The sequence below is a fragment of the Heteronotia binoei genome, chromosome 8, assembly GCF_032191835.1.
Source record: "Heteronotia binoei isolate CCM8104 ecotype False Entrance Well chromosome 8, APGP_CSIRO_Hbin_v1, whole genome shotgun sequence".
Taxonomy (NCBI): Eukaryota; Metazoa; Chordata; class Lepidosauria; order Squamata; family Gekkonidae; genus Heteronotia; species Heteronotia binoei.
In genome coordinates, this window is record NC_083230.1 from 5,507,394 (window position 1) to 5,532,411 (window position 25,018).

The following is a 25,018-nucleotide window of genomic DNA, read 5'->3' on the forward strand; positions in this document are numbered from 1 at the left end:
CTGGGAGTTGATCTCCACAGACAGGTGGGCACTGTCCATCGTGAAAGAGGGCTACAAAATAGAGTTTGTTCAGACCCCAAACCAGTCCGTGGTAGTTACCACTCCCCCTTCCCCACCTCTGCTGGCGGAGGTGAACAACCTCCTACAGAAACAAGCCATAGAGGTGGTTCCGCCGGAGGCCAGGACAGGAGGCTTCTACTCCCGTTACTTCCTGGTCCCCAAACGGGACGGGGGTTTGAGGCCTATCATGGACCTTCGGAGTCTGAACAAATTCATTCTGTACCAGAAGTTCAGAATGGCTACCCTGCAAACTATCCTGCCCCTCATCAATCAGGGAGACTGGATGGCAACCCTGGACCTCAAGGATGCCTACTTTCATGTCAGCATCCACCCTGCGTTCAGGCGTTTCCTAAGGTTTGCAGTGGGTGCTCGGCACTTCCAGTTCAGGGCCCTGCCGTTTGGACTGTCTACCGCTCCTCGGGTGTTCACGAAGCTGATGAGTGTGGTGGCTGCCCGCCTTCGTCTTCAGGGAGTTGTTGTCTTCCCATACATCGACGACTGGCTTCTTGTGGCGAAGTCGAAGGAGAGTTTGACAACGCACATCGCCATCACTCTGCGTCTTCTCGGCACCCTGGGATTGCAGGTCAACCTGGAGAAGTCCCATCTGACTCCATCAAGGACAGTTCAATTCATAGGGGCTCTGCTGGACACAGATCAACACCGAGCATTCCTTCCTTCGCAGAGAGCAAAGGACATCATCAATCTGGTACAGCTTCTCCAAAGGCGGCAGTGGGGCACGGCTCAGCAGCTCCAGCGGATGCTGGGGCTGATGGCTGCGACGACAAGCGTGCTACGTTTCGCAAGACTGCGAATGAGGGGACTGCAACTGTGGTTCTTACGCCATTTTCGTCCGCTCAGAGATTCACCCCGAAAGAGGTTTTCCATCCCACCCGGGACTATCCAATCTATGCAATGGTGGGGATTGGAGAGCAACATCTGTCAAGGGGCTCCCTTTCATCTACCAACCCCTACTGTGACTATTGCCACCGACGCTTCCATGTGGGGGCGGGGAGCTCACCTGGAAGATCTATGTGTAGGGGGCCAGTGGCCTCCGAAACTGAGTCGGTGCCATATAAATTACTTGGAACTGCTGGCGGTTCACTTCGCCCTTCGCTCCTTTCGCCCTCTGTTAGCAGGGAAGACTGTGGCACTGCTTACGGACAACACCACTGCCCTGTGTTATATAAACAGACAGGGGGGGACAGTGTCCCGCAGACTGTGCTCGCTGGCGATGGACCTCTGGACGGAGTGCCTCCAGTGGGACATTTTTCTGAAGGCAACACACCTGCCGGGGGTCCTCAACATTCAGGCGGACTCTCTCAGCAGGGGTGGAGCTCTCCCACACGAATGGGAACTGCAATGGCAGTTCCTGGAGCCGGTGTTCCAGCGTTGGGGGTACCCACAGCTAGATGTCTTCGCCACAGCGGAGAACAAAAAGTGCCCCTTGTTTTGTGCCAGGGGAGGTGCGGATCCAGCCTCGCTGGGAGACGGACTCCTTCTTCAGTGGGGGGGCTGGTTCCTTTACATGTTCCCACCCTTGCCTCTACTGACAAGGGTAGTCCACAAGTTAGTTCAGGAGAAGCCACGTTGCATCCTGGTGACTCCTTGGTGGCCCCGTCAGAGTTGGTTCTCGATCCTGCTCCAACAGTCGAGGGGGGTATTTTATCAGTTCCCGACAGATCCGGACCTGTTGTCGGCCCAGGGCGGGCACGTACTCCACCACAACGTGCCTCACCTGAAGCTGACGGCGTGGTTCATCGATCAGTAGGGTTTTCCACCAGGGTCCAGCAAGTCCTCCAAAGCAGCAGGAAGCCTTCCACTCGTGCCTCTTACGAGAGGAAGTGGAAGAAGTTCAGTAACTTTGTGGCTGACTCCCCTACGTCGCCTGACTCCGTTGGGCTTTCGGCAATTTTTGAGTTTCTTTTAGCCTTGGTGGATGAGGGGCTGGTATTCTCCTCCATCAAGGTTTATTTGGCGGCTATCTCTGCTTTCCATGTTTCAGTAGAGGGCTATTCTGTTTTCGCTCACCCTCACTCCAAGAGGTTCATGAAGGGACTGTTCCGCCTTCATCCCCCTTCTAGATCCCCTCCACAGTTGTGGGATTTGACTCTGGTTCTGGACAGGTTGACTCGTCGTCCTTTTGAGCCCATGGCAACATGTTCCTTACAACTTTTGTCCTGGAAGACTGCATTTTTGGTTGCCATCACCTCAGCACGTCGTGCGGGGGAGCTCACGGCGATGCGCTGTGATTACCCCTACCTTGCCTTCAGGAAGCGGGGGTCTCCCTAGCTCCAGACATTACTTTTCTTCCCAAGGTGGTTTCCCAATTTCATCTTAACTTAGAAGTTTGGTTACCCACGTTTTACCCTAGCCCTTCCTCGGATGAGGAGCGCAGGCTGCATGCCTTAGACGTTAAACGTGCCCTCTTGTTTTATTTGGATCGTTCACGGGGCTTTCGTAAGGACAACCAACTTTTTGTCTCCTACTCTGCCCCCAAGTTAGGGTCCAAGATTTCGTCTCAAAGGCTTTCCAAGTGGCTCACTGAGACGATTAAACTTTGTTATTTGTTGGCGAAGAAGCCTTTACCTGGACCTGTTCGTGGACACTCCACAAGGGCGATGGCCACGTCGGTGGCATTCCTGAAAGGTGTGTCCCTTTCCGACGTCTGCAAGGCGGCTACCTGGTCTTCTCCGCATGCCTTCATGAAGCACTACGCGCTGGACGTGCATGCTCAGCAGAGGACTCGGTTGGGAGCTGCGGTGCTGCAAGCTGTTTCTTCAGGTTGACCGTCTTCCCACCTCCAGGTATGCTTTGCTTGCTAGTCTCCCATGAGTGTGAAGCACAGAGACCACGAAGAAGATAGACAGGTTGCTTACCTGTAACTGTAGATCTTCGAGTGGTCATCTGTGCATTCACACTACCCGCCCTCCTTCCCCACTGCTGACGGTCTCCCTCCAGTAAGAGGCTTTCGGCGGTCAGGAAGGAACTGGCGGGATCTCCGCGCTAGCACTGGTGGGCATGCGCATTGGGACGCCTGCGCATGCCCATTGGCGCCGAGCGCGAAAAAATCCCGGGCTTTTTCAGGTACCGATTCGGGGATCGGCGCAGGCGCACTATCCCATGAGTGTGAATGCACAGATGACCACTCGAAGATCTACAGTTACAGGTAAGCAACCTGTCTATTTTCAACATAACATTTGGTGCCTCTCCTCAAAACACCCCCCCCTCCAAGTTTCAAAAAGACCGGACCAGGGAGTCAAATTCTATGAGCCCCAGAAGAGCAATTCTATGAGCCCTTCATTATTTCCAAATGGAGGGAAGGCATTTAAAAGGTGTGCAGTCCCTTTAAATGTGATGGCCAGAACTCCCGTCGGAGTTCAGTCTTGCTTGTTGCAACCTTTCTCCTGGCTCCACTCTCAGTGTTTCCTGGCTTCACCCACAAAGTCCTCAGATATTTCTTGAGTTGGACCTGGCAACCCTAGCTGGTATACCTGATTGCTAAAAAAACCTCTTTTCATTTGTGTGCAGCCGTTAAACGACCAGTTCATAGGTCACACAGTGATGTAGCAATTCCTTGTTTCAGTCTGGTAGATCTAATAACATCTAGATAAAGTACTGTGTATTGTGTTCTCTGCTTTACTTGGAAACCATCTTGGGCAATCTGGGGAGAGAATGATGGCATAGAAATATACTGAAGAAATAAATAGGAATTGACAGGGTTCTTTCCCATGCTGGTGTAGGCCTTCTAGGGGCTGGGCATTGCTGGCATAGGTAGGAACTATGTCATATGTATACACTGTGTATAAATCACGCTAGAAATCTCTGGGGTTAAAAATTCTTGGTGTAACTGGCTTTGGGATACTATTTTTGTTGGAATTTTTTATTTGGTGTTTGGGTTGGCACTTCAAATCCACTGCTAATTTTTCTGCCGTTCTTGGCCGTGTATCCTGTGTGCTTTGGTCCAGTCTATTTCTTCTCATTTTGCAGCAGAACTACCGTAATCTGATTATCCTGTATGTTAGTTCTGCTGGTGGTTGGAATGTGGGAGTACAATTCCATGGTTCCTTATTCACTAACCTCTTGGTGTACAGATTTTCCATGTGATTAAGGTGATCTAAAGCAGAAATGTGTACCAGCCACAGAAAATACCTACCTGAAAAAATAATGCCCAGAAATTCAGCGTTGTGGGACCAGAACAGTGAGCTGTTGTTTCCTACCAAGTTTGTACCTTGGTTTGGAAGTTCTTCTCTCCTTCCACACTACCACCCATGTCCTTATATAAAATCCTCTCCTTGTTCTTTTATAGTGAAGTATAGGTTGACTTAAACTCCTGATTGTCACCCTGGCCTGACTAGAGTCAGGCTGGCTGGACATGCGTAGGCTTAAATAAATAAGCACAATTTTTTTTTAAAGATAAGTTGCATTTTATATCCATGTAGTACATCAAAGCAGTTTGCAATATTAGTCCAAAGTTTTGAACTTAGCTTCCTAATATAGAAAATCTCACACAATCATACAGGTATTCATAAAGACCTATTATGAAGCGGCGGGGTGGGCTCCCTCTGGGTATCCTACCCCCCCCAGGGAAAGTGTATGCGCAATACATAGCCTCTCCTTCCCGGTGTAGTGAACGCCGCGTGGTCACTGTCTGGCTATGCCTGGCAGATGGTCACTGCAATGGCCTCTCCTGCATTACTGCATCCGTAGCAACACCTTCTCGCTGGTCCCCCCCGTTTTTCACAGAGTTTGCTACGTCATGGTGCGACCGAATTGTCCGGCGGTATAACCGGATGGGCAGGCTGGGCCCACCAACCTCGCCAGCCTAAGAGAAGGAAAACTCTAACATCAAACCCGGGCAGATAGAGCTCGTTAATGTAACACCTGCCACCTGGAGGACTCGCTGCCGGCGTCCCAGCTTACTGGGCCATGGCAGATGACCCCCAGGTGAAAGGGTGGAGCCAGTACCGCGCACACTGCGCTTCACCTAAAAAATTCCTCTGCGCAGGCCTGAAGGGCATATCCACATACACAACCCACAACGCATCAAGTCCTGCAGCGATGGGCAAGGGGCGAAACGGCAGGTGGAAGGTGCCACTGGAAGCCGCAGTCCCAATCCTGCATGTAGGCGGTTCAGGGTATTGGTCGCCTGATGCTAACCCGGAGACGAAAGCATTTTTCGGCAGCACCCTGAACGACCAAGCAGCCTTATCTAGGGACAGCACTGCTTGCTCCACACGGAGAGGGGCCTAGAAAAGGTGGCCTAAACAAAGCTCGTCTCCTCCACCCCAGTTGGCTAGCCGCGGTCAACGGGCATCCTTATTTGCGGTCAAAAAATAACAACAAAGAAAAGGCATGCACCTGCCTCACAAAGTGTGCAAAGACTAAAGCTTGCATGTTGGAACATCAGAACCATGCTTGACACAGTAGACAGTGGTCGCCCTGAACGACGCTCTGCTCTAGTTGCCCACGAACTTCTCAGGTTGAATATCGACATAGCAGCTCTCAGTGAGGTCCGTTTCCCTGAGGAAGGTAGTCTTCAAGAACACGGTGCTGGCTATACCCTCTACTGGTCGGGTAAGTCAAAGGCTGAGAGCCGCCTTTCTGGCGTTGGCTTCATGGTCAGGAACTCCATTGCCTCCAAACTCGAAAACCTGCCAACAGGTCACTCAGATCGCATCATGTCCATGCGCCTCCCACTTCAAAACAAGCAACATGCAACACTCTTCAGTGTGTATGCCCCAACCCTTCAAGCAGATCCTGCAGAAAAGAACAAGTTCTATGCTGATCTACACAACCTCGTACGGAAGACCCCTACAGAGGACAAGGTGATCATCCTTGGCGACTTCAATGCCAGAGTAGGTAAAGACTCGGAAGCCTGGAAAGGAGTACTTGGCAAACACGGCATTGGCAACTGCAATGACAACGGGCGCCTCCTGCTAGAATTCTGCATGGAGCACCAGCTCACCATCACCAACACTATCTTCCAGCAGAAGAACAGTCTGAAGACAACCTGGATGCACCCACGGTCCAAGCACTGGCACCTTATCGACTACATTCTGGTGCGCCAGAGAGACCTTCGAGATGTCTTACACACCCGAGTAATGCCCAGTGCGGAATGTCATACGGATCATCGTCTTGTACGCTGCAATCTCCGTCTTCACTTTAAACCCACACCCAGGAGAGGAGGTATCCCTCGGAGGAAGTTTCAGGTTGGCAGTCTCCAGTCAGCCGAAGTTAAAGCTGTCTTCCAGGCAAAACTCCAGTCAAGAATTGAGGACCTCAGTTGCCCCACAGACCCTTCTCCAGAAGCACTCTGGGGACACCTAAAAACTACCATCCTGCAGATCTCTGAAGAAGTCCTCGGGTTCTCCACAAGGAAGAACAAGGACTGGTTTGATGAGAACAATCAAGAGATCCAAGATTTACTGGCGAAAAAGAGATCTGCCTACCAAGCACATCTTGCTCAGCCCTCCTGTCCTGGGAAAAAAGCAACCTTTCGCGCTGCATGTAGCAACCTCCAGCGCAAGCTTCGAGACATTCAGAACGAGTGGTGGACCAAGCTTGCAGAGAGAACCCAGCTGTGTGCAGACACTGGTGATTTAAGAGGGTTCTACAAAGCCCTGAAGGCAGTATATGGTCCATCATATCAGGCTCAGAGTCCCTTGCATAGTGCAGACGGCCAAGTGCTCCTCACAGACAAGGCATCCATACTGAACCGGTGGTCAGAGTATTTTCAGGTTCTCTTCAGTGCCAACCGCGTAGTTCAAGATTCAGCAATCCACCTCACCCCACTTCAACCAGTGAAAACAGAGTTGGATGAGATCCCCACCCTAGAAGAGACTGTTAAAGCCATCAAGCAACTGAAAAGTGGCAAGGCAGCAGGAGTTGATGGAATTCCACCAGAGATCTGGAAGCATGGGGGCACAGTACTACATAGCTCACTTCACAAAGTACTTGTCACCTGCTGGGAACAAGGCAAATTACCACAGGACTTTCGCGATGCAATCATCATCACCCTATACAAGAACAAAGGGGAAAAGTCAGACTGCTCCAACTACCGGGGGATAACCCTGCTCTCCATCGCAGGCAAAATCCTTGCCAGAATACTCCTGAACAGACTGGTGCCCACCATTGCAGAAGAACTCCTCCCAGAGAGCCAGTGCGGCTTCAGAGCTAACAGGAGCACCACCGACATGGTATTTGTTCTCAGGCAGCTCCAAGAGAAATGCAGGGAACAGAACAAGGCTCTGTATGTGACTTTTGTCGACCTTACCAAAGCCTTCGATACCGTTAGCAGGAAAGGCCTGTGGCAAATCTTGGAACGTTTAGGATGTCCCCCAAGGTTCCTCAGCATGATCATCCAGCTACACGAAAACCAGCGAGGCCAAGTCAGACACTGCAACGACCTCTCGGAGCCCTTCCCAATAGGCACAGGTGTAAAGCAAGGCTGCGTTCTCGCGCCAACTCTCTTTACGATCTTCTTTAGCATGATGCTTCAAAGAGCCGCAGTAGATCTAGATGATGACGATGGTGTCTACATCCGCTATCGCACCGATGGCAGCCTGTTCAACCTGAGGCGACTAAAGGCCCACTCCAAGACGATGGAAAAACTCATTCGAGAGCTACTGTTTGCTGATGATGCTGCACTCGTCTCCCACTCGGTATCAGCTCTGCAGCATATGACGTCCTGCTTTGCAGAGGCTGCCAAGCTATTCGGCCTAGAAGTTAGTCTGAAGAAGACAGAAGTTCTCCACCAGCCTGCACCCCAGGAAGATTATCACCCTCCCTGCATCACTGTGGGTGAATCAGTTCTGAAAACAGTCCAGCAGTTCAGCTACCTGGGGTGCATCATCTCCTCAGATGCCAAGATCGATAAGGAGATTGACAACAGGCTGGCAAAGGCAAACCGTGCATTTGGCCGACTGCACAAAAGAGTGTGGAGCAACAAGCATCTGAAAAAAGGCACAAAGATCAATGTTTACAAAGCGGTTGTGATGACAACCCTCATCTACGGCTCCGAATCGTGGGTTTTATACCGTCATCACCTGCGACTCCTCGAGCGCTTTCATCAGCGCTGCCTTCGCACCATCCTCAACATCCACTGGAGTGACTTTGTGACCAACACTGAAGTTCTCAAGCAGGCGGAGGTTACCAGTATCGAGGCACTGCTGCTGAAGACGCAGCTGCGCTGGGCAGGGCATATTTCTAGGATGGAAAACCACCGCCTTCCCAAGATTGCCCTGTATGGCGAACTCTCTACCGGCCATCGAAATAGAGGGGCACCAAAGAAGAGGTACAAGGACTCCTTGAAGAAATCCCTTGGCGCCTGTCGCATCAACCATCACCAGTGGTCTGACCTAGCCTCAGATCGCAAAGCATGGAGACACACCATCCACCAGGCTGTCTCTTCCTTTGAGAACGCACGCATAGCTGGTCTTGAGGACAAAAGGAGATTGAGGAAGAATCGCACTGCTACAGCACCAATCCTAAACCAGACTTTTCCCTGCAGCCACTGTGGCCGGACCTGCCTGTCCCGCATTGGTCTTGTCAGCCACCAGCGAGCCTGCAGCAGACGTGGACTATTGCACCCTTCTTAAATCTTCGTTCGCGAAGCCAAGCCGAGAGAGATTATGAAGCATAAAACACATAAAGGGCATATGTGAACCATTTTCACCTCCCCCCTTGTATAAACGTTGTATTTTTCTGTTAAGGGACAGGATAAAGGCAACTAGACTTGTATACAGTTCAAACAAGATAATTTGAACCTGACTTTATGTTTATTTTCAGAAAGCTGTTAATGAAATGTTGTGGCAGGAGGGTGCCCTGAATAGTAAAATATAATTTTTGCTTTACATGCATTATTAACCTTGGCCTTATTTTTTTTAATCTCATCATGACTGGTGAGTCCCTTTTATTTTCAATTTGCTCCAGGCCTTCAGTGGCCCTCCAGAATCTCTGTCCTTTCCTTCCCCTGGAGGCCAGGCTGCTACGAGAATGTGAGGCTTTTGTATTCTTCTCATCTCCTCATCCAGCCCTGATTCCTTTGTTTAGTCAAGGAATGTAAAAGAGCTTGAATTCCTTGACTGAAGAGAGCGGCAATGATCAGGACAGGGAAATGAGAAGCTTACACAGACTTCTCATTCCTTATTGTGGCCTGCCAAGATGCCGATACTGGTGAGGATGTGATAGGGTTTCTTTTGCTCCAGGGGCTTCCATAGCACACACGTGCTTTGTCCACAGCAGGACTGGACTGAGCCAGTTCCAGCTGTCTCCATTATTATGCTTATTAGTCTAAGTACCCTTGGCTTTCCTATCAGTTTCAGTCACCTTTAATGGCATAATGGCATTAAAATACACATAATAACAATTTCAGACCATGTGACCATGAACAATAAAATACAAATAACTCATTTTAAAAGGCTGTATCTGGTTTGGGCCACTTCAAGTCAGAAACTTAGCAACCAAAGCTGTGATTTCACTACTAACACCATTTAAGAGATATTGAATAATTCTACCTTTGTTAACATTAGAAACAGAATACAATAATGGCAATAAAAGTTTCTTATGAGAAATTGTATGTAGTTGACAATGTAAAATAATATGTTGAATTGAATCTTTCAAAGCAGAATTACTCAGCCTTTCATGAAAGGGAGTTTTTTTTAATCTGCCCAATAATATATTGGAAGGGAAAGCGTTTAGAATTATGGAATCATAGAGTTGTAAGGAGCCTCCAGGGTCATCTAGTTCAGCTCCCTGCACAATGCAAAAAAATCACAAACACCTCCCCCTAAATTCACAGGGTCCTCATTGCTCTCGGCCATCTAGCCTCTGTTTAAAAACCTCCAAGGAAGGAGAGCTTCCTGTTTAAAAACCACTAGGGATGTGCAAAAAAAAAAATTCGGTATTACACGGATTCGGAAGTATACGGGGGGGATTCGGAATCCCCATATACTCCTGAATACCGCATTCAGAATAGCCGCATATACGGTAGATGCGCGGTTATTTCCGAATATACGGCCCTATTATACCCTATGGGCCGTTGAAATCAATGGCAGATAGGGTATATTTGAAGCCTCCTGGAGGGAAGGGGGTTTGAGGGAGAGCCCCCAAATTTGCAGGGGACCTGCAGGGGACTCCCCCCTCCAACCCCCCCAAGTCCCAAAAAGATTGGGCCAGGGAATCCCATTCCAGGGGCACCCAAAGAGGGTGCCCCTATTCCATCATTATACCCTATGGGCCATTGACATCAATGGCAACATAGGGCATAATTAGAGGCTACTGGGGGGCAGGAGGTTTGAGGGAGAGCCCCAAAAACTGCAGGGAACCCGCAGGGGACTCTCCCCTACAAAACCCTCAAGTCCCAAAAAGATTGGGCCAGGGGGTCCCTGTCTTTGGGCCCCCCAAAAGGCCCATTGCCAACAATGATGGGGAAAGCCCAATTAGCCACTTCCTCACTGTAATTGTCGTGGGAAAAGTGACTCTGGGGAGCAGGGGGTTTTGAGGAGAGCCCCCCAAACTGCTGTGCAGCTTCAGGGCACTGTCCCACACAAAACCCACAAGGCAAAAAAAAAAAAATTGGACCAGGGGGTCCAATTCCTGGGGCACCCAAAGCCAAAACTAACTTTACACCAGATAATCTCTATAGGACCCAAATGCACTACATCCCTCTATCAACTCTATGAACCCTGCAGGCCTGGAACCAATATAAACTCAGTTGCCAACATCACTGCCACAGAAAACACAATCTGCTCAAGGTCTGCTCTGCAGACCTGGCTGCAGCAAACCCAGATGCCAGCTCTCCAGCCCTGTCCCAAACAACACGGGGAGAGCTGGCCAACCACAACAAGCCTGCTGGTTCTGGGTCTCTCACCCAGGTGCCAGCTTCCCTGCCATAGAACACACAATCTACAGATGCCAGCTCTCCAGCCCTGCCCCAAACAACACAGGGAGAGCTGGCCAAGCACAACAAGCCTGCTGGTTCTGGGTCTCTCACCCAGGTGCCAGCTTCCCTGCCACAGAACACACAATCTACAGATGCCAGCTCTCCAGCCCTGCCCCAAACAACATGGGGAAAGCTGGCCAAGCACAACAAGCCTGCTGGTTCTGCGTCCCCGTGCCGCAGCCCATCGGCATTGAGAGGCAGCGCTCATCACCGACACTCATGGCTAAGGTCAACAGCCCTGCAGCAAGACATGAGGGCTTTTGTTGAGGACTTGCCCTTTGAGGGGGACAGCCTTTTCAGCACCACCACAGACAGTGCACTGCAGGAGATAGACAAGAGCCTGAAGACCTCCAGGAACTTGGGTGTGCAGGCAACATCCAGAGCTCCTAAGGTGAAGCAGTGGCACAAACCCTGGGCCAAAAAGACTTACCAAAAGTTCTCGCCTGAACAACAATGGCGACCTCGTTCGACCCAGCCTGACAGCAGACCATCTTACTCCGGCAACAACAGGAACCGTTATGGCTCCCAGGCCACCGGCAAATCCAAGGGTTGCCAATCCCCAGGTGGGGGCAGTGGATCCCCTGGTTTGCAGGCCCTCCCCCTGCTTCAGGGTTATCAGAAAGCGGCGAGGGGGGTGGAATGTCTGTTGGGCACTCCATTATACCCTATTGAGATCAATTCCCATAGAGTATAATGGAGAATTGATCCATGGGTATCTGGGGCCCTAGAGGGACTGTTTTTTGAAGTAGAGGTACCAGATTTTCAACATAACATTTGGTGCCTCTCCTCAAAACACCCCCCCCCCCCAAGTTTCAAAAAGATAGCCCACAGCCTCACTGAACCGCACAGAGTAGGTCCTACTGACTGAATGCTTTTGGATTTTTTAAAAAATGTGTATGGCTTTGAAACTCTGTATATAGTTTGATTTCTGTGCGTTTTTCTAAAATATGGTTAAGGAATATTAACTCATAGATGATATTAATTCCTGCTTGGTATCAATGTTCCCTCTAAGCTGTGGAGACTTCTGAGCAGAAATTCTACTTTGAGGAGCTACTGGCATTAAAGTTGTGAGCTACTACATAAGTTGTTTGTTCTAGGGCCATTTTTCCTGAGCTGAGACAAAAATGTGTGAGCTGGAGGCTAAAAACTTGTGAGCTAGCTCACACTAACTCAGTTTACAGGGAACATTGCTTGGTATATGTGCCCATGCATTGCATAAAAGAGCCTTTGAGGTTTCTAAGCTGACTGCTAGTTAAGGTCAGGACTGTCCAGTATCCTGCTAATTCGCCACATAACATCATCAAACTCTGGTACAAATTGCTGTTTTTCTTTCCTTTCAGGTATTACCACCCTTCGAACTAAAACAGGAAACATCACAGTAGGTGAGTTACGATATTTAGTTTTTTCAATCCAGAAAACGCAGCTGCTGTACTTGTATCAGTGATGACGGTGCACAGTTTTTTAAGATGTGGACCACCATTAATCTTTCTAAGAAGTGTGCAGTAGAGATATATTTCATCATTTCTGTTTATCTGCAATAGCTTTTGCTAGAATTCCCTTGAACACGGGCTTGAATTCTCCAGATCTGTTCCACTAACAATGGCATTTTCCTCCAGTGTAAGAGCTTCTTGCATCCAGGGAAAATTGCTTCTGCTTGGGGAAATACCTCTGCTAGTGGAACAGATCTGTGGGATTCAGCCCATGAGATGGTAGTCCCGGACTTGAATCAGGCTTCATTATGACCTTAAAGCTATTATATTTCAACCCCCCCACCCCTGTAATATGTACTGATTAAAGTTGGGCCTGTTCAGTCTGGCCATACTGAGCACTCACCAGAACTCTCAAGAACATGCTCATCAAACACATAGAAAAATAGATCTGGGATTATTTTGAACCATATAATACAGTTCTTTAAATTAAATGGGAATATCTAAGCTTTATTATTTGGGGACATCTCCCCCCCAAGCTTTATTATTTGGGGACATCTCCCATCTTTGAAGAGGATCCTTGAATATGTTTTCCTAAGAGGTTTAGGGGGGTCACTCACCTGTGCCCACCATTATAGATTCCTTGACAGTACACAATATCTTTACCTCTTTAATCTGAGCTTTTGAGACTTTGGTCTCTGTACCAGACTAACCAGCCAGTGACGAACATAACTAAATTATCCTAGTCTAATTAATTGGCTGTACAGTCTGGTATTTTTGCCATTGGATAATGTTTTAGATTGTTTTGTAATATTTAATTAGTTTTGTAATGTCATATGGTTAAACAAATTTGCATTCATAATTGCTCTAAACCGCCACTTGCAGTGCAAAAAAACCCCATCAGCCATGGAAACTGCAGAATGAGATCCAGTATTCAAAGTTTCCTTTTAATTTCCTCAGATGAACTGATTTTTTAGGCAGCCTTTAGTCAGACTTCCACATTACACTGGAAGTGAATGCTTCCACTTTCTGGTGCCTAACAGAGTTTCCTTTTAGATAGATCCAAATAGGCAGCCGTGTTGGTCTGAAGTAGTAGAACAAAATAAGAGTCGATTGCATCTTTAAGACCAACAGTTTTATTCAGAACGTAAGTTTTCATGTGCATGCACACTTCTTCAGACGAGGAATGAGGTACAGTAAGCAGAGCCACATATAGCTGGTGGGGTTTGGAATACCCAGTGGTACAAAGTTAAAATCCAATAGCAGAATAGTAAAATTAACGAATTCAGAAAACCTTTGATCTGGGTTGCATTAGCGTGGGAAACCATAAAACAGTAACATGTCAGAATGTGAGAATGCCTGTTAATTATTCTATTGCTAATAAACCTGAGACAAAAAGAAGGCATTCTTATTATTTATATAGAGTTTCCTTTGTTAAAAAAAAGCATACTAATGGCCAGCTGTTGATAGCCTTTCAACTGTTCAGATTTAAATAATTATGTTCTAGTAAAAAACAAATATGAAATGTCACTCTAGTGATTAGCAGAACTGTCAATTAATGCACAAGGTTTTAGCTGATTAATCATCTGCCTTTTAACCAACTAATCAGTTAAATCTAATTATATTTGCGTTTGCACCCAAACCTTCAACATGATGTCCATTTGAGAAGAGTTATATATCTTACAATTTAACAAACAAATGCTGTCACTTTTTTAAGAAAGAAAAACCCGCTATTTTCCCTTTAATTCCCTATTATGCTGACAAAGAATCAAAATTGCTTCTGAAATTACACACACACACACACACACACACATATATGTATATATTGTCCTGGCTTGGATAGCCTAGGCAAGCCCACTCTCATCAGATCTCAGAAGCTAAGCAGGGTTAACTGTGGTTAGTACTAGGATGGGAGACTGTCTTTGAAATACCCAGTCGAGAGGACAGGGGCAGGCTTTATTCAGCCACCTCTCTGAATATCGTCCAGGCACCCAGTAGGGATAAGTCACCAGAGTCAACATGACTTCCAGGTGTAAACACACAACAATATATACAAAATAACAAAAAAGAGAAAAGAACTAAAAAAAATTAACTTGCAAATTTACTAGTTAACCGGCAAAATTAATTAATTTGCTTATTAGCCCTCTTAAGAGGGCAGAGTTACTCTGCTGATTTCAATGAACTTGGACTGGAGTAACTCTACACGTGATTGTATTGTGAAGCTTGGAGGCGCAGTTATTAAGATTTACATTCTGTGATTTTAAAATGAATGTTTAAAAAGGCAAAAGCGCAATCTGCGAAGGAGGATTGTGCTGAATACAACAAATTAAGTTTATTGAAAGCATTTCTGTGCTGCCTGTCCGTCCAAATAGGGTCCCCAAGCACTAAACATTAAAACATTTGAACATTCAAATAATGTGTGGTTTACTGTAATGTGTAATGTACTGTCAAGTCACTTCTGACTTATGGTGACCCTATGAATTAATGTCTTCCAAAATATCCTATCGTTAACAGCCATGCTCAGTATGGAATCATAGAGTTGGAAGGGACCTCCAGGGTCATCTAGTCCAACCCCCTGCACAATGCAGGAAACTCACAAATACCTCCCCCCTAAATTCACAGTATAGCAGGAAACCATACTCAGGTCTTGCAAAACTGAGGGCCATGGCTTCCTTTATTGAGTCATTCTGTCTCATGTTGCGTCTTCCTTTTTTTCCTGCTTCCTTCAACTTTTCTTGACATTACTGTCTTTTCCAATGTCTCTTGTCTTATAAAATTATTCAGTAACACACACACACACACAACTAGTGATGGGCACAAACCAGAAAAACCCAGTTCAGTTTAGGTTTGAGACCTGTCCCAAATCCAAACCCAACCACTCTTCTGAACTAAACCAGTTCAAGAAGTTCAGGACGTGATGAGGTGTTCCAGGGCTTTTTTTGGAGCAGGAACTCCTTTGCATATTGGGTCACATACCCCTGATGTAGCCTCCAAGTGCTTACAGGGGTTTTAGTACAGGGCCTACTGTAGGAAGATTGGCTCCATCAGGACTGTGTGGCCTAACAGGCAAAAAAGCCCTAGGATGGTCCTTTGGGGTCCTAGAGACTGGATAATCACAGAGCAATTCCAGATGACTCTCCTCTAACTGCTCACCAGTTTTTGTGAAGACTGAACTTGTGTGTGTGTGTGTGGGGGGGGGGGGGGTGTTCCAAGTTACGGACTCCCAAACAAGGTGCCCCAGGAAAGTGCTTTGCAGGGAGATGTCATGCACAGATTCTTTAGTGTATAGAATGTTTTCTGGGTAAATGTTGTCAAGTGTAAGTTCTGGACCTTAGAACAACCTAGTAGAGGGGAGGCATCAAACTTGTAGTGGACCTCTCCACGATGGACACTCCTCTCCCCTCGGAAGGATGCGGGAGAGAACTGTTGCCAGCACTGTTGTAGATGGATGTGTCCCTGGCTGGGCTCATCATCTTTCCAACAACCCTGGCCTTTGAGTCACCCACATAGTAGGAGGCTGTAGTGCAGTGTAGGGTAGGAAAGGGCCAACCCTCCCACCCTGCTCCAGAAGCTACCTGCATGGCACCTTTCCTCCACAAGCAAGGTAACTATAGCACCCCACCCAGGCCTAGAATTCACCTGCATGATAGGAGGCTCACTCCCCAAGCCCACCATCCTGCCACAGAAAATGGGACTGCAGGGAAGGGCCTGCCCTGTCCAAGGGCCAGGAGCCAGAGCCATCCACATGGTTGTGGGCCCTCCCTTTGTGGATGGACACCGTGATTACAGGGGAGGGCCAATCCTCCCACCTTAAAATGCCTGGGGCTCAGGAACCACATACACAGTGGTGGTTGCTGTGTTTCTCTGGGCCCATGCTCCCTCAGTGGACGTGATTATAGGGCAGGGCCTACACTTCTGCCCTACCTGGGGCCTGGGAGCCACCCACACAGTTGCAGGTGGTTGTATCTCCCTGGGTAGGCCCACCCTACCCTCCTTCCGTGAACAATGTGACTGTAGGGCAGAGTCAACCCTCCCACCCTAACCGGGGCCCAGGAACCATGCTGTGGGTGACTGTGTCCCCGTGGGAAAAGTGAATGCAGGGCAGCACCAACCCTCCCACCCTGTCTAGGGCTTGAGAGCCACCCACACAGTTGCAGGTGGCTGTCTCTCCTCAGGCCCATTCTCTTTCTGCAGATGAACAGCTTGGTTATGGGGCAGGGCCAATCCATCCTCCCTGCCTGGGTCCAAGAGCCACCTGCATGGTGGCAGTTGGGTTCATCTTCCTGGGCCCATCCTCCCACTAGGGTTGCCAAGTTCAATTCAAAAAATATCTGGGGACTTTTGAGAGGGGGGAGCCAGGAGCAAGGTTGTGACAAGAATAACTGAACTCCAAAAGGAGTTCTGGCCATCACATTTAAAGGGACTGCACATCTTTTAAATGCCTTCTCTCCATTGGGAATAATGGATAGGGGCACCTTCTTTGGGGACTCATAGAATTGGACCCCTGGTCCAATCCTTTTGAAACTTCAAGAGTATTTTGAGGAGAGGGATTGGATGCTATGTTGAAAATTTGATGCTTCTACCTCAAAAAACAGCCACCCCCAGAGCCCCAGATAACCATGGAATTTAGGGAATTGGATATTGTCTGTGAGGCCTTTTTGACTTATTTCGCAGATAAAGTCTCGACTCTCTGCCATAATCTCCACAGTATGGGAACTGGAAGCCTGTTGTCTGTCTTTGGGTCCCACATTGGACCACTTCAGCCGCCTCTCTCAGGAGGATGTGGACAGGATCCTGGCTGTGGTGAAGCCCACCACTTGTCCTCTGGACCCATGTCCATCCTGGCTTGTTAAAGCAGGTGGGGAGGACATTCAGCGGCCCTTAGCTGAGATTGTTAATCTATGCCTGTCATCAGGTGTTTTTCCAGCTAAGCTTAAAGAGGCAGTGGTTTGCATGCTTTTGAAAAAAAACAGAGAGAACCTTTCTCCCTACAGCCTTTCCAGCCAAGCCTTTTATGCTTTCCCTACCAAGTCCCACCTCTCTCTAGGCTCTGAAAATCTGCCACCCAATCAGAGGGACAGAAGGGATCTTAGGAAATGTAGGCCCTCCTGTGGATCTGACTTTGTACACTGCTCTGCAGCTGCAGTTTTTACAAACCATTGGAAACCTCTGTTGTCTGCTTCGAACACTCCCCAATTTCTGGATTGGCTCTGGTTTCTGCGCCACTGTAACCTCCTCTTTATATGTTATGAAGCTGTCTCCTCAGCAAATACATGGCAAGGCCCCTTGAGAAGAGCAAAGAATTGAGCCATACTCCTAACTTCCTGATAAAGTTGACTGTAGAAAGATGGACCACATCAAGGGTCAGTAGTTGTGGCTACCCCAGTGGCCCAGGCTTCCCAAGCCACATAATCTCTGTCTTAGATGGTTGTAGCTTCAATCAACTCTCACCTAGCCATTCCACCACTGTATAGAGGCAGGAGGCCAAGACCAGAATTCCAGCTTCTGGTTGGTCCTTAAATAAGAGGTAGAGCTGGGTGTCATCCATATATTGATGGCATCTCAATATTGATGGCATCCAAACCTCCTGACAGTTTGCGCTAGAGAGTACATATAGATGTTAAATAACATTGGGGAGAAAATTGATCTCTGCAGAAGTCCACAGGTTAGGGCCCATGGTGAGGACCTCTCTCCACCCATGATTACCCTCTGAGATCAGTTCTGGACCAAATGATCTACTGAGTCAAAGGCAGCTGACAGATCCAACAGGACCAGTAGCACCATCCCACCTGCATCAAGGTGTAACCAGAGATCGTCAACCAGAGCAACCAAAGCTGTCGCAGTCCCAAACCCCAGCCAGAAGCCAGATTAGAAGGAATCTAAGGCAGATGGCTCCTCTAGGAAGTTCTGGAGCTGTTCAGACACTACTTGCTCAGAAATGGAAGTGGTAATTGGCTAGGTCCCTCTCATCTAGCTGTGACCTTTTCAGAAGAAGTATCTCCATTACTTTCTTGGGGGAGCCAAGGAAAGAGCCCTGGTACAGTGAGAGATGTATAATGTCTCCCGAGGCTCCTCCTACCACTTCCCTGGAGGCTTTCACTAACCATGAAGTGCAGGGCTTGAAGGAGCTGATATGACCATGGGCTGCACAGACAATATGAGAATGGGTTGAAGGAGTCCAAAAACGGACTGGATCGCACACACAGGGCCCCAAGATTCCCACTGACTCCAAATCTGGTAGCCAAGTCTTGGCAAAGGAGGAAGACTTTTGAAACATTTGAAAACAATGTTGCAAATGTGTTACAGCTAATAGCAAAATGTTCATCTACTTTTGGAGCCATTGAAGGGGTGGTCAGTTGCCGAATGGCTCTAAACAATTGAGCTGGGCATGACACAGCAGATGCAGTGAGGCAGGAAAGTAAGAGCACATTGCTGCCTTCACTGACGTTTCATAGGCCTTCAGGTGGGCTCTATAAAGTGCTCTTGTTTCATCACAAAGTTTGTTGCCAGCACTACTCTAGCCATCTAAGCCCCCTTTTTACTGTCCTTCTTTCATCTGTATACCAGAGAGCCAAGGTAGTACAGGGGCAAAGAGGGCAACTCGTTCAGTGGCCTCCTGAAGGCCCAGAATCCAGGCATCTGTGAGTTCATCAAGATAGCTGCCAACAAAGCCAGACAAATCCTGCAGAGCATTCTGGAATCCAGTTGGATCTATAAGTCTCTGTGTTGACTATAGAGGCCCAAACTACACTACATTTGTAACACAGAGTGTCTGGGTTCCTCTGACTGGTTTTTCAAGCACATGGGGCCCCATTTTGGATTGGAACCACAGCATGCTCTTAATCAAAGTAAGATTGATTTGCTCCTGCTACCCCCCCCCCCCACAAGTAGTGTTTCTACCTCAGCCATTTTGCAGTTTTGCCAACCATCTCTGAGGTCTTCCAGAGTGAAACTCTGCTTGCATAGATCAGTGTGGAGATTCAGCCCCCTTACTACAGGAAGATGTAGAAAATGCTGCATTTGTTGGTAACACACTAAGAGAGCTTTCCTTCTTAATTGCTAAAACAGTGGAAAGTATTTTGAATAGTTACAGTGTGTGCTCTCAAGACCGGTTCTCTAATCTGCATAGTAACTGAGAATTACAGCAGGAGCCCTTTAAAATCTAGGAATACTGAGCAGACAACAGCTGGCCTGACACTTCAGGCGGAAGTACCGAAAGATCATGAGAGCCATTGCAGCTCTTTCCTGCCCACTCAGGGAACATATTTATTACCCATCTCCCTAATGGTGGTGGGGGAAATGAGGTAATACTCAACTGCTGTGTTGAGGGTTTTGAACTGGGAGCAACAGGGCCTTTGACACAGAATGTCCCGCAACCCACTTCGAATTTCTTCCCTTAGAAACAAATGCATTTTTGTAAACTCAGCAGGCGATTTGGATAAAATAAGAGAAGTTCAATTGACAGTTATATTGGTTGTCTTGGAACAAACAGGTGTCTGGCAGTGTTTCCTTGCTGCCCATGTTATATCTTGCTGGCCAGGCTACGTCTGTAGAATGAAAGACAGAGATATGGTGGTAGGAGATTTTTTTCACAAAGGGTGACAAGATATGGAAATGCTCAGACCCCTTATGATCTCTGTCCCATCCTAAGGAAGGATGGTGTGCAGGCCTAGTTAATTCCTTTCTGTTTGACCTTAATGCTGTGTAATGCCAAGTCATTAAGAAATAAGATCACAATTCTCCAGGAGACTATCCTGGAAGGATGCTTTCACAGGTGTGCTTGACCAAGACCTGAGTGGGTGAGAATAAGGTAGTTCCTCTCATCCAGTTTAGGATATTTGATCCTCCATCAACATTGAACTAAGGGATGGGGGGTAGAGGGGTGATCCTCATCTGAGACTGTTTTCCCTTCCAGAGGATCCCTGCACCAAACATCACTGGCCTTTAATGTGTTGGCCTGGCTTGGGGTATCAGGGAGAGGGTGAAATTCCTGATGGTGTGCCATTTGCCCAGTGGACTCCCTTCTGGAACTGTCAGAGGCAGTAGCTTTTAAATATATATATATATATATATATTAGTTTTAAACGGGATGTAAAGGCAGTAGGTGAGTGGACAGTGTTTTCCCCTAGACTGCTGGTCTTGGGGGACTTTAACTTCTATGCAAAGACTTCCTTACCTGGTGCAGCCTCAGACTTCATGGCTGCCATGGCAACATGGGGAGTCTTTCTAGGTCTATCAGCAGTGTTTGATAAAGTTGGCCATTTGGTCCTAATCAACTACCTTGCCTCCCTGGGGGTAAGGGACAATGCCTTTATTTGGTTCTCCTTGTTCCTTCGGAGATGCTCTCAGAGGGTTGCTATTGGGAAGGAGAAGACTTCCTAATGAGACCTGAATTGTGGAGTTCCACAGGGTTTTATCCTCTCTCCAATGTTACTTAACATATATATGAACTCTCTTGCCAAGATCATCAGGAGGTTTGGAGTTGGGTGCCATCAATATGCTGATGGCATCAGTTCTTCCTCCTGCTAGATAAGCAGTCAGTGGCAAAGCTCTCAGCACTATCCTAGTGCCTGGATGTGGTAGTCCAATGTTCAAGGTTGGCTGAAGTTGAATCCATTCAAGATGGAGATCATGTGACTGGGAATGACTGAGATGTGATATTCACTGCCAGATCTCAATGATGTTCAGTTGACAGCTGTAGACTTTGTAAAGAACTAGCTTTTTCCTAGTGCATAATGGTTTTCTTTGTTCCACAGTTAATTTCACTATTTTGCCATTGGATTTTAACTTGGTACTATTTTGCAAGCTTAACTGCTGCCCACCAGCTATGCAGCACTGCTCATTGTACCCCATCTCATTGTCTGATGAAGTGTGCACACGAAAGCTTACATTCTGAATAAAACTTTCTTGGTATTAAAGGTGCCACTGGACTCAAACTTTGTTCTTTAAACTAAAGCAGGTTTTTAAAGGATTCTCGTGCAAGGCCACCAAGGGGGAGCATGGCACAACCTTTAATGGCCTCTTCATCCTGGGGACCCACTGAGATGGGCAAATTATATGGTATGTTTTCATATGATAGTTTTGATTGGGTGTATGTGGTGACAGTAGGATTCACAACCTTGTGCGGCCTGGAGTTCTCCCAGAATTAAAGCTGGTCTCCAGACCACAGAGACAAGTTCACCTGGAGGAAAAGGCAGTTTTGGAGGCCAGTAACATCAGATTCCCGTTGAGATCCTTCCCCTTGTCAAATTCCACCCTCCCCAAGCACTACCCCCAAATTTCCAGAAATTTCTCAAGCCAGAGTTGACAATTCTAGACAAGAGGGGCCCCATAGGCAACCTTTGTTTTGTGTATGCGGACGAATGTTGTGTATTATTAATAGAGTTCCTGCCTCGCTTATTGGAGCCTTTAAGATTGAACTTGGGGACTCAGGAACAATGGGCAGTGGGATCCAAATCCCTGCTGCCGTGCTCCAATCATGGGCCCCCTGCTGGTTTGAATGATCCAATGGAATCCTAGCGTGGGAACCTTGAAGGGTATATAGTTGGCCCCATTGGCCCAGTTCAGCAGTCTCATAGTTCAGCTGTTACCATGCTGTAACTCAATAAAGAGCTATGATCACTAGAACACGGTCTTCTCCTTGCTTTGAACCCACTATACTATAGTGGCGATGAGGATAGCATCCTGGTGAGTGAGCCCGGCATCCAGCACCACACCACGCATTGCTGCCTCCACATCCAGCTCTGTGCATCACATCGCCATTGCCGTCGTAATGGCTGCCGCAGCAGGAACGCTGCTCGAATTTGATGCAGCCCACCCTGAGCTATGGGAGACATGGTTGGAATGACTGCAGTATTACATAGCGTTCCATGAAATTGAGGGGGCCAAGAAGAAGGTGCTGTTGCTCAATTCCTGCAGAATCGCCACCCTGGAGCTAGCCCAAGGCCTTATTGCACCCACCATGCTCAAGAACGCAACTTTCAACCAGATCATCTCGGCGCTCACAACCCACTATCCTGGCCCACCACTTTGATTTTTTCAAGCGGAACCAGTAGTCCAACGAGCCGGCAGGAGACTACGTCCAAAAGCTAGCTTTACAGTGCGACTTTCCCAGTCTGGAAGAGGCCTTGCGGGATCATTCCGTCTTCAATTTTAGGGACAAAAAGCTGCAGTGGAAGCTCATGGACCAGGATGACACTGCTCTCCAGAAGGTGGTCAAGGAGGCGATGGCCTACAAGAAATCCAGGAAGGATCATCTCGCAGCTGCCACCCATCAGTCCACCACATCGTCTACTTTGGAAAACTTAGAGGGAGAAGATGCTGTAAAGCTTTACCGTGCAGCTCAGAGATGGCCACCACCACGTGCAACGGAGACTGCACTTGCCTGGGATTGTGCCAGCTGTGGGGAACCCCACGAGTGCCGTTCCTGCAAATTCAGGGATGCCATCTGCCACCTGTGCAGGAAGATGGACCACCTGGCACGCGTGTGCAGGTCTAAGTCCAGCCGCCCTACATTGGGGGGGGGTGACCCCAGTGACAACATGGCCAACGCCACGAGGCTGCCATCGTCGAGGAGTTGCACTCCCTCACCATGTCCACCAACCAGGTATGCCAGTTATCCATGCTCTTTCCAGACACATTAAAGTCTACCGTGTTCATTGAGGGCACTCCATGTAGGATGTAGATAGACTCGAGGGCCACTTTTACAGTAATCTTAACCCAGACTCTCAAGCAACTGTGCCCAAGGGAGGGACCCTGTTTATACCCCTCCCCAGTAATCGTGTGGGACTTCCAGAAACAGGAGGTTGCTGTACAAGGGGCCGGATGCTTTAAGGTCAAATATGGACAGTACAAGGGAACACTGCCCTTGCTAGTCATTGCCGGGTCCCTCTTGGGCTTATTGGGATGGGCGTGGTTCGAGCCCCTAGGGATCTGCATGACTGGCATCCACCAGACCCCCACATGCATGGACTTCCAACAGGTTTGTGCAGAGTTTCCATCGGTTTTTGATGGGATGCTGGGAACTTACACTGGGGTTCCATATCCTTACAGCTCAACCCCACTGTACAGCCCATAAGGGTCAAGACCAGGTGCGTCCCCTTCACCTTGAAACCAAAAATAGAGGAGGAGCTGGACTGCCTCGTGGCACAAGGGGTTTTGGAGCCGGTCACTAATCCATGATGGGAGACCCCCATCGTGACCCTGGTCAAGCCCAATGGCAGTGTCCGCATCTATGCAGACTATAAATGTAACATAAACAAGGCTTTGCAGGACCATGCCTACCAGTCCCAGTAGTCAGCCATGTTCTCGCTTCACAGGCAGGAGTCAGGATTTTTGGAAAGCTACACCTGGCTCAAGCATACTAGCAGCTTCCAGTGGATGCCACCACAGCTGAGGCCCAAACTATTATGACTCACAGGGGTGCTTTCTGAGTCAAGTGCCTCCAGTTCAGGCTCAGCGTGGCCCCAGGTATCTTTCAGAACCTAATGGACTCTTTTAAAAGGCATCCCTGGGGTCCAGCCATTCTTTGATGTGCTAATAGCCGCTGCCATGGAGGAAGAGTTCACCTTCCACCTCCATGCAGTGCTCCAGCGTTTCGCCTCAGCCAACCTGAAGGTAAAGAAGGAAAAGTGCCTCCTGGGGGTCCCAAAAATTGACTTTCTGGGCTACATGGTGGACGCCAGCAGAATCCACCAAGCGCAAGACAACGAGGCCGAGCTCCAGGCATTTCTCGGCCTCTTGAACTTTTATCACATCTTCCTTCCCCACAAGGTGGCAGTGGCTGAGCCCCTCCACTGGCTTCTGGACAAGAGGGCTCCCTGAGTTTGGGGCCATTGGCAAATTGCCGCCTTTCAGGCAGTGAAGGACCTTTTAACTTCTAATAGCTTGCTGGCGCACTTTGACGAGCAGCTGCCAGTTGTTTTGACCTGCAACTCCTCTCCCTACGGGGGTGGGTGTTGTCTCAGCCCATCTGCTGTTGGATGGCCGCGAGGTCCCGGTGACTTACTACTCAAGGACTTTGCAAAAATCAGAGCGCAACTATGCGCAAATTGACAGAGAGGATCTGGCCATAGTGGCGGGGGTTAAAAAGTTCCATGATTACCTTTATGGCTGGCTCTTCACCATCCTAATGGAGCATATACCCCTGCTCAGCCTATTCACCACTGACCGCCAGATGCCCCAGATGCTCTCGACCTGGGTCCTGCGGTGGTCCATCTCCCTGGCCGCATACCAGTATGCTCTCCAGTTCTGGCCAGAGAAGGTAATGCCACTGCCATCGGGGGATCCAGATCGTGCTCCAGAGCACCAGATCCTCCTCTTTAAATCCCTCCCGGACTGGCCAGTTCATGCGAAGGACATTGCATGCCTGTTGTCCAAGGACCTGCGTTTTGGACTGGGTGTCGAGCTGATAGCCCGACAGTCGAGTGGGCCCAGATTTTACAGCTTACATGTTCCGCCAGGACAAGGGGTGCCTTCTATGGAGGAATAGGGTGTGGTGCCCCTGGCTCTGCGTCAGTGAGTTCTAACTGCGCTGCACAAGACCCATCCGGGGATTATGCAGATGAAGGCATTTGCCCACAGCTATGTG

General features: G+C 48.4%; 1 protein-coding gene across 1 annotated transcript in view; it reads left to right on the forward strand.

Moving 5' to 3' along the window:
* The window catches only part of FAM185A (family with sequence similarity 185 member A), a 128,535-nt gene that overhangs the window by 63,675 nt on the left and 39,842 nt on the right, over positions 1 to 25,018 (forward strand). The window contains exon 7 of the mRNA XM_060246071.1: positions 12,343 to 12,384. Within this exon, the coding sequence (XP_060102054.1) occupies positions 12,343 to 12,384 (42 nt within the window). The remainder of the gene's footprint in view (positions 1 to 12,342; positions 12,385 to 25,018) is intronic.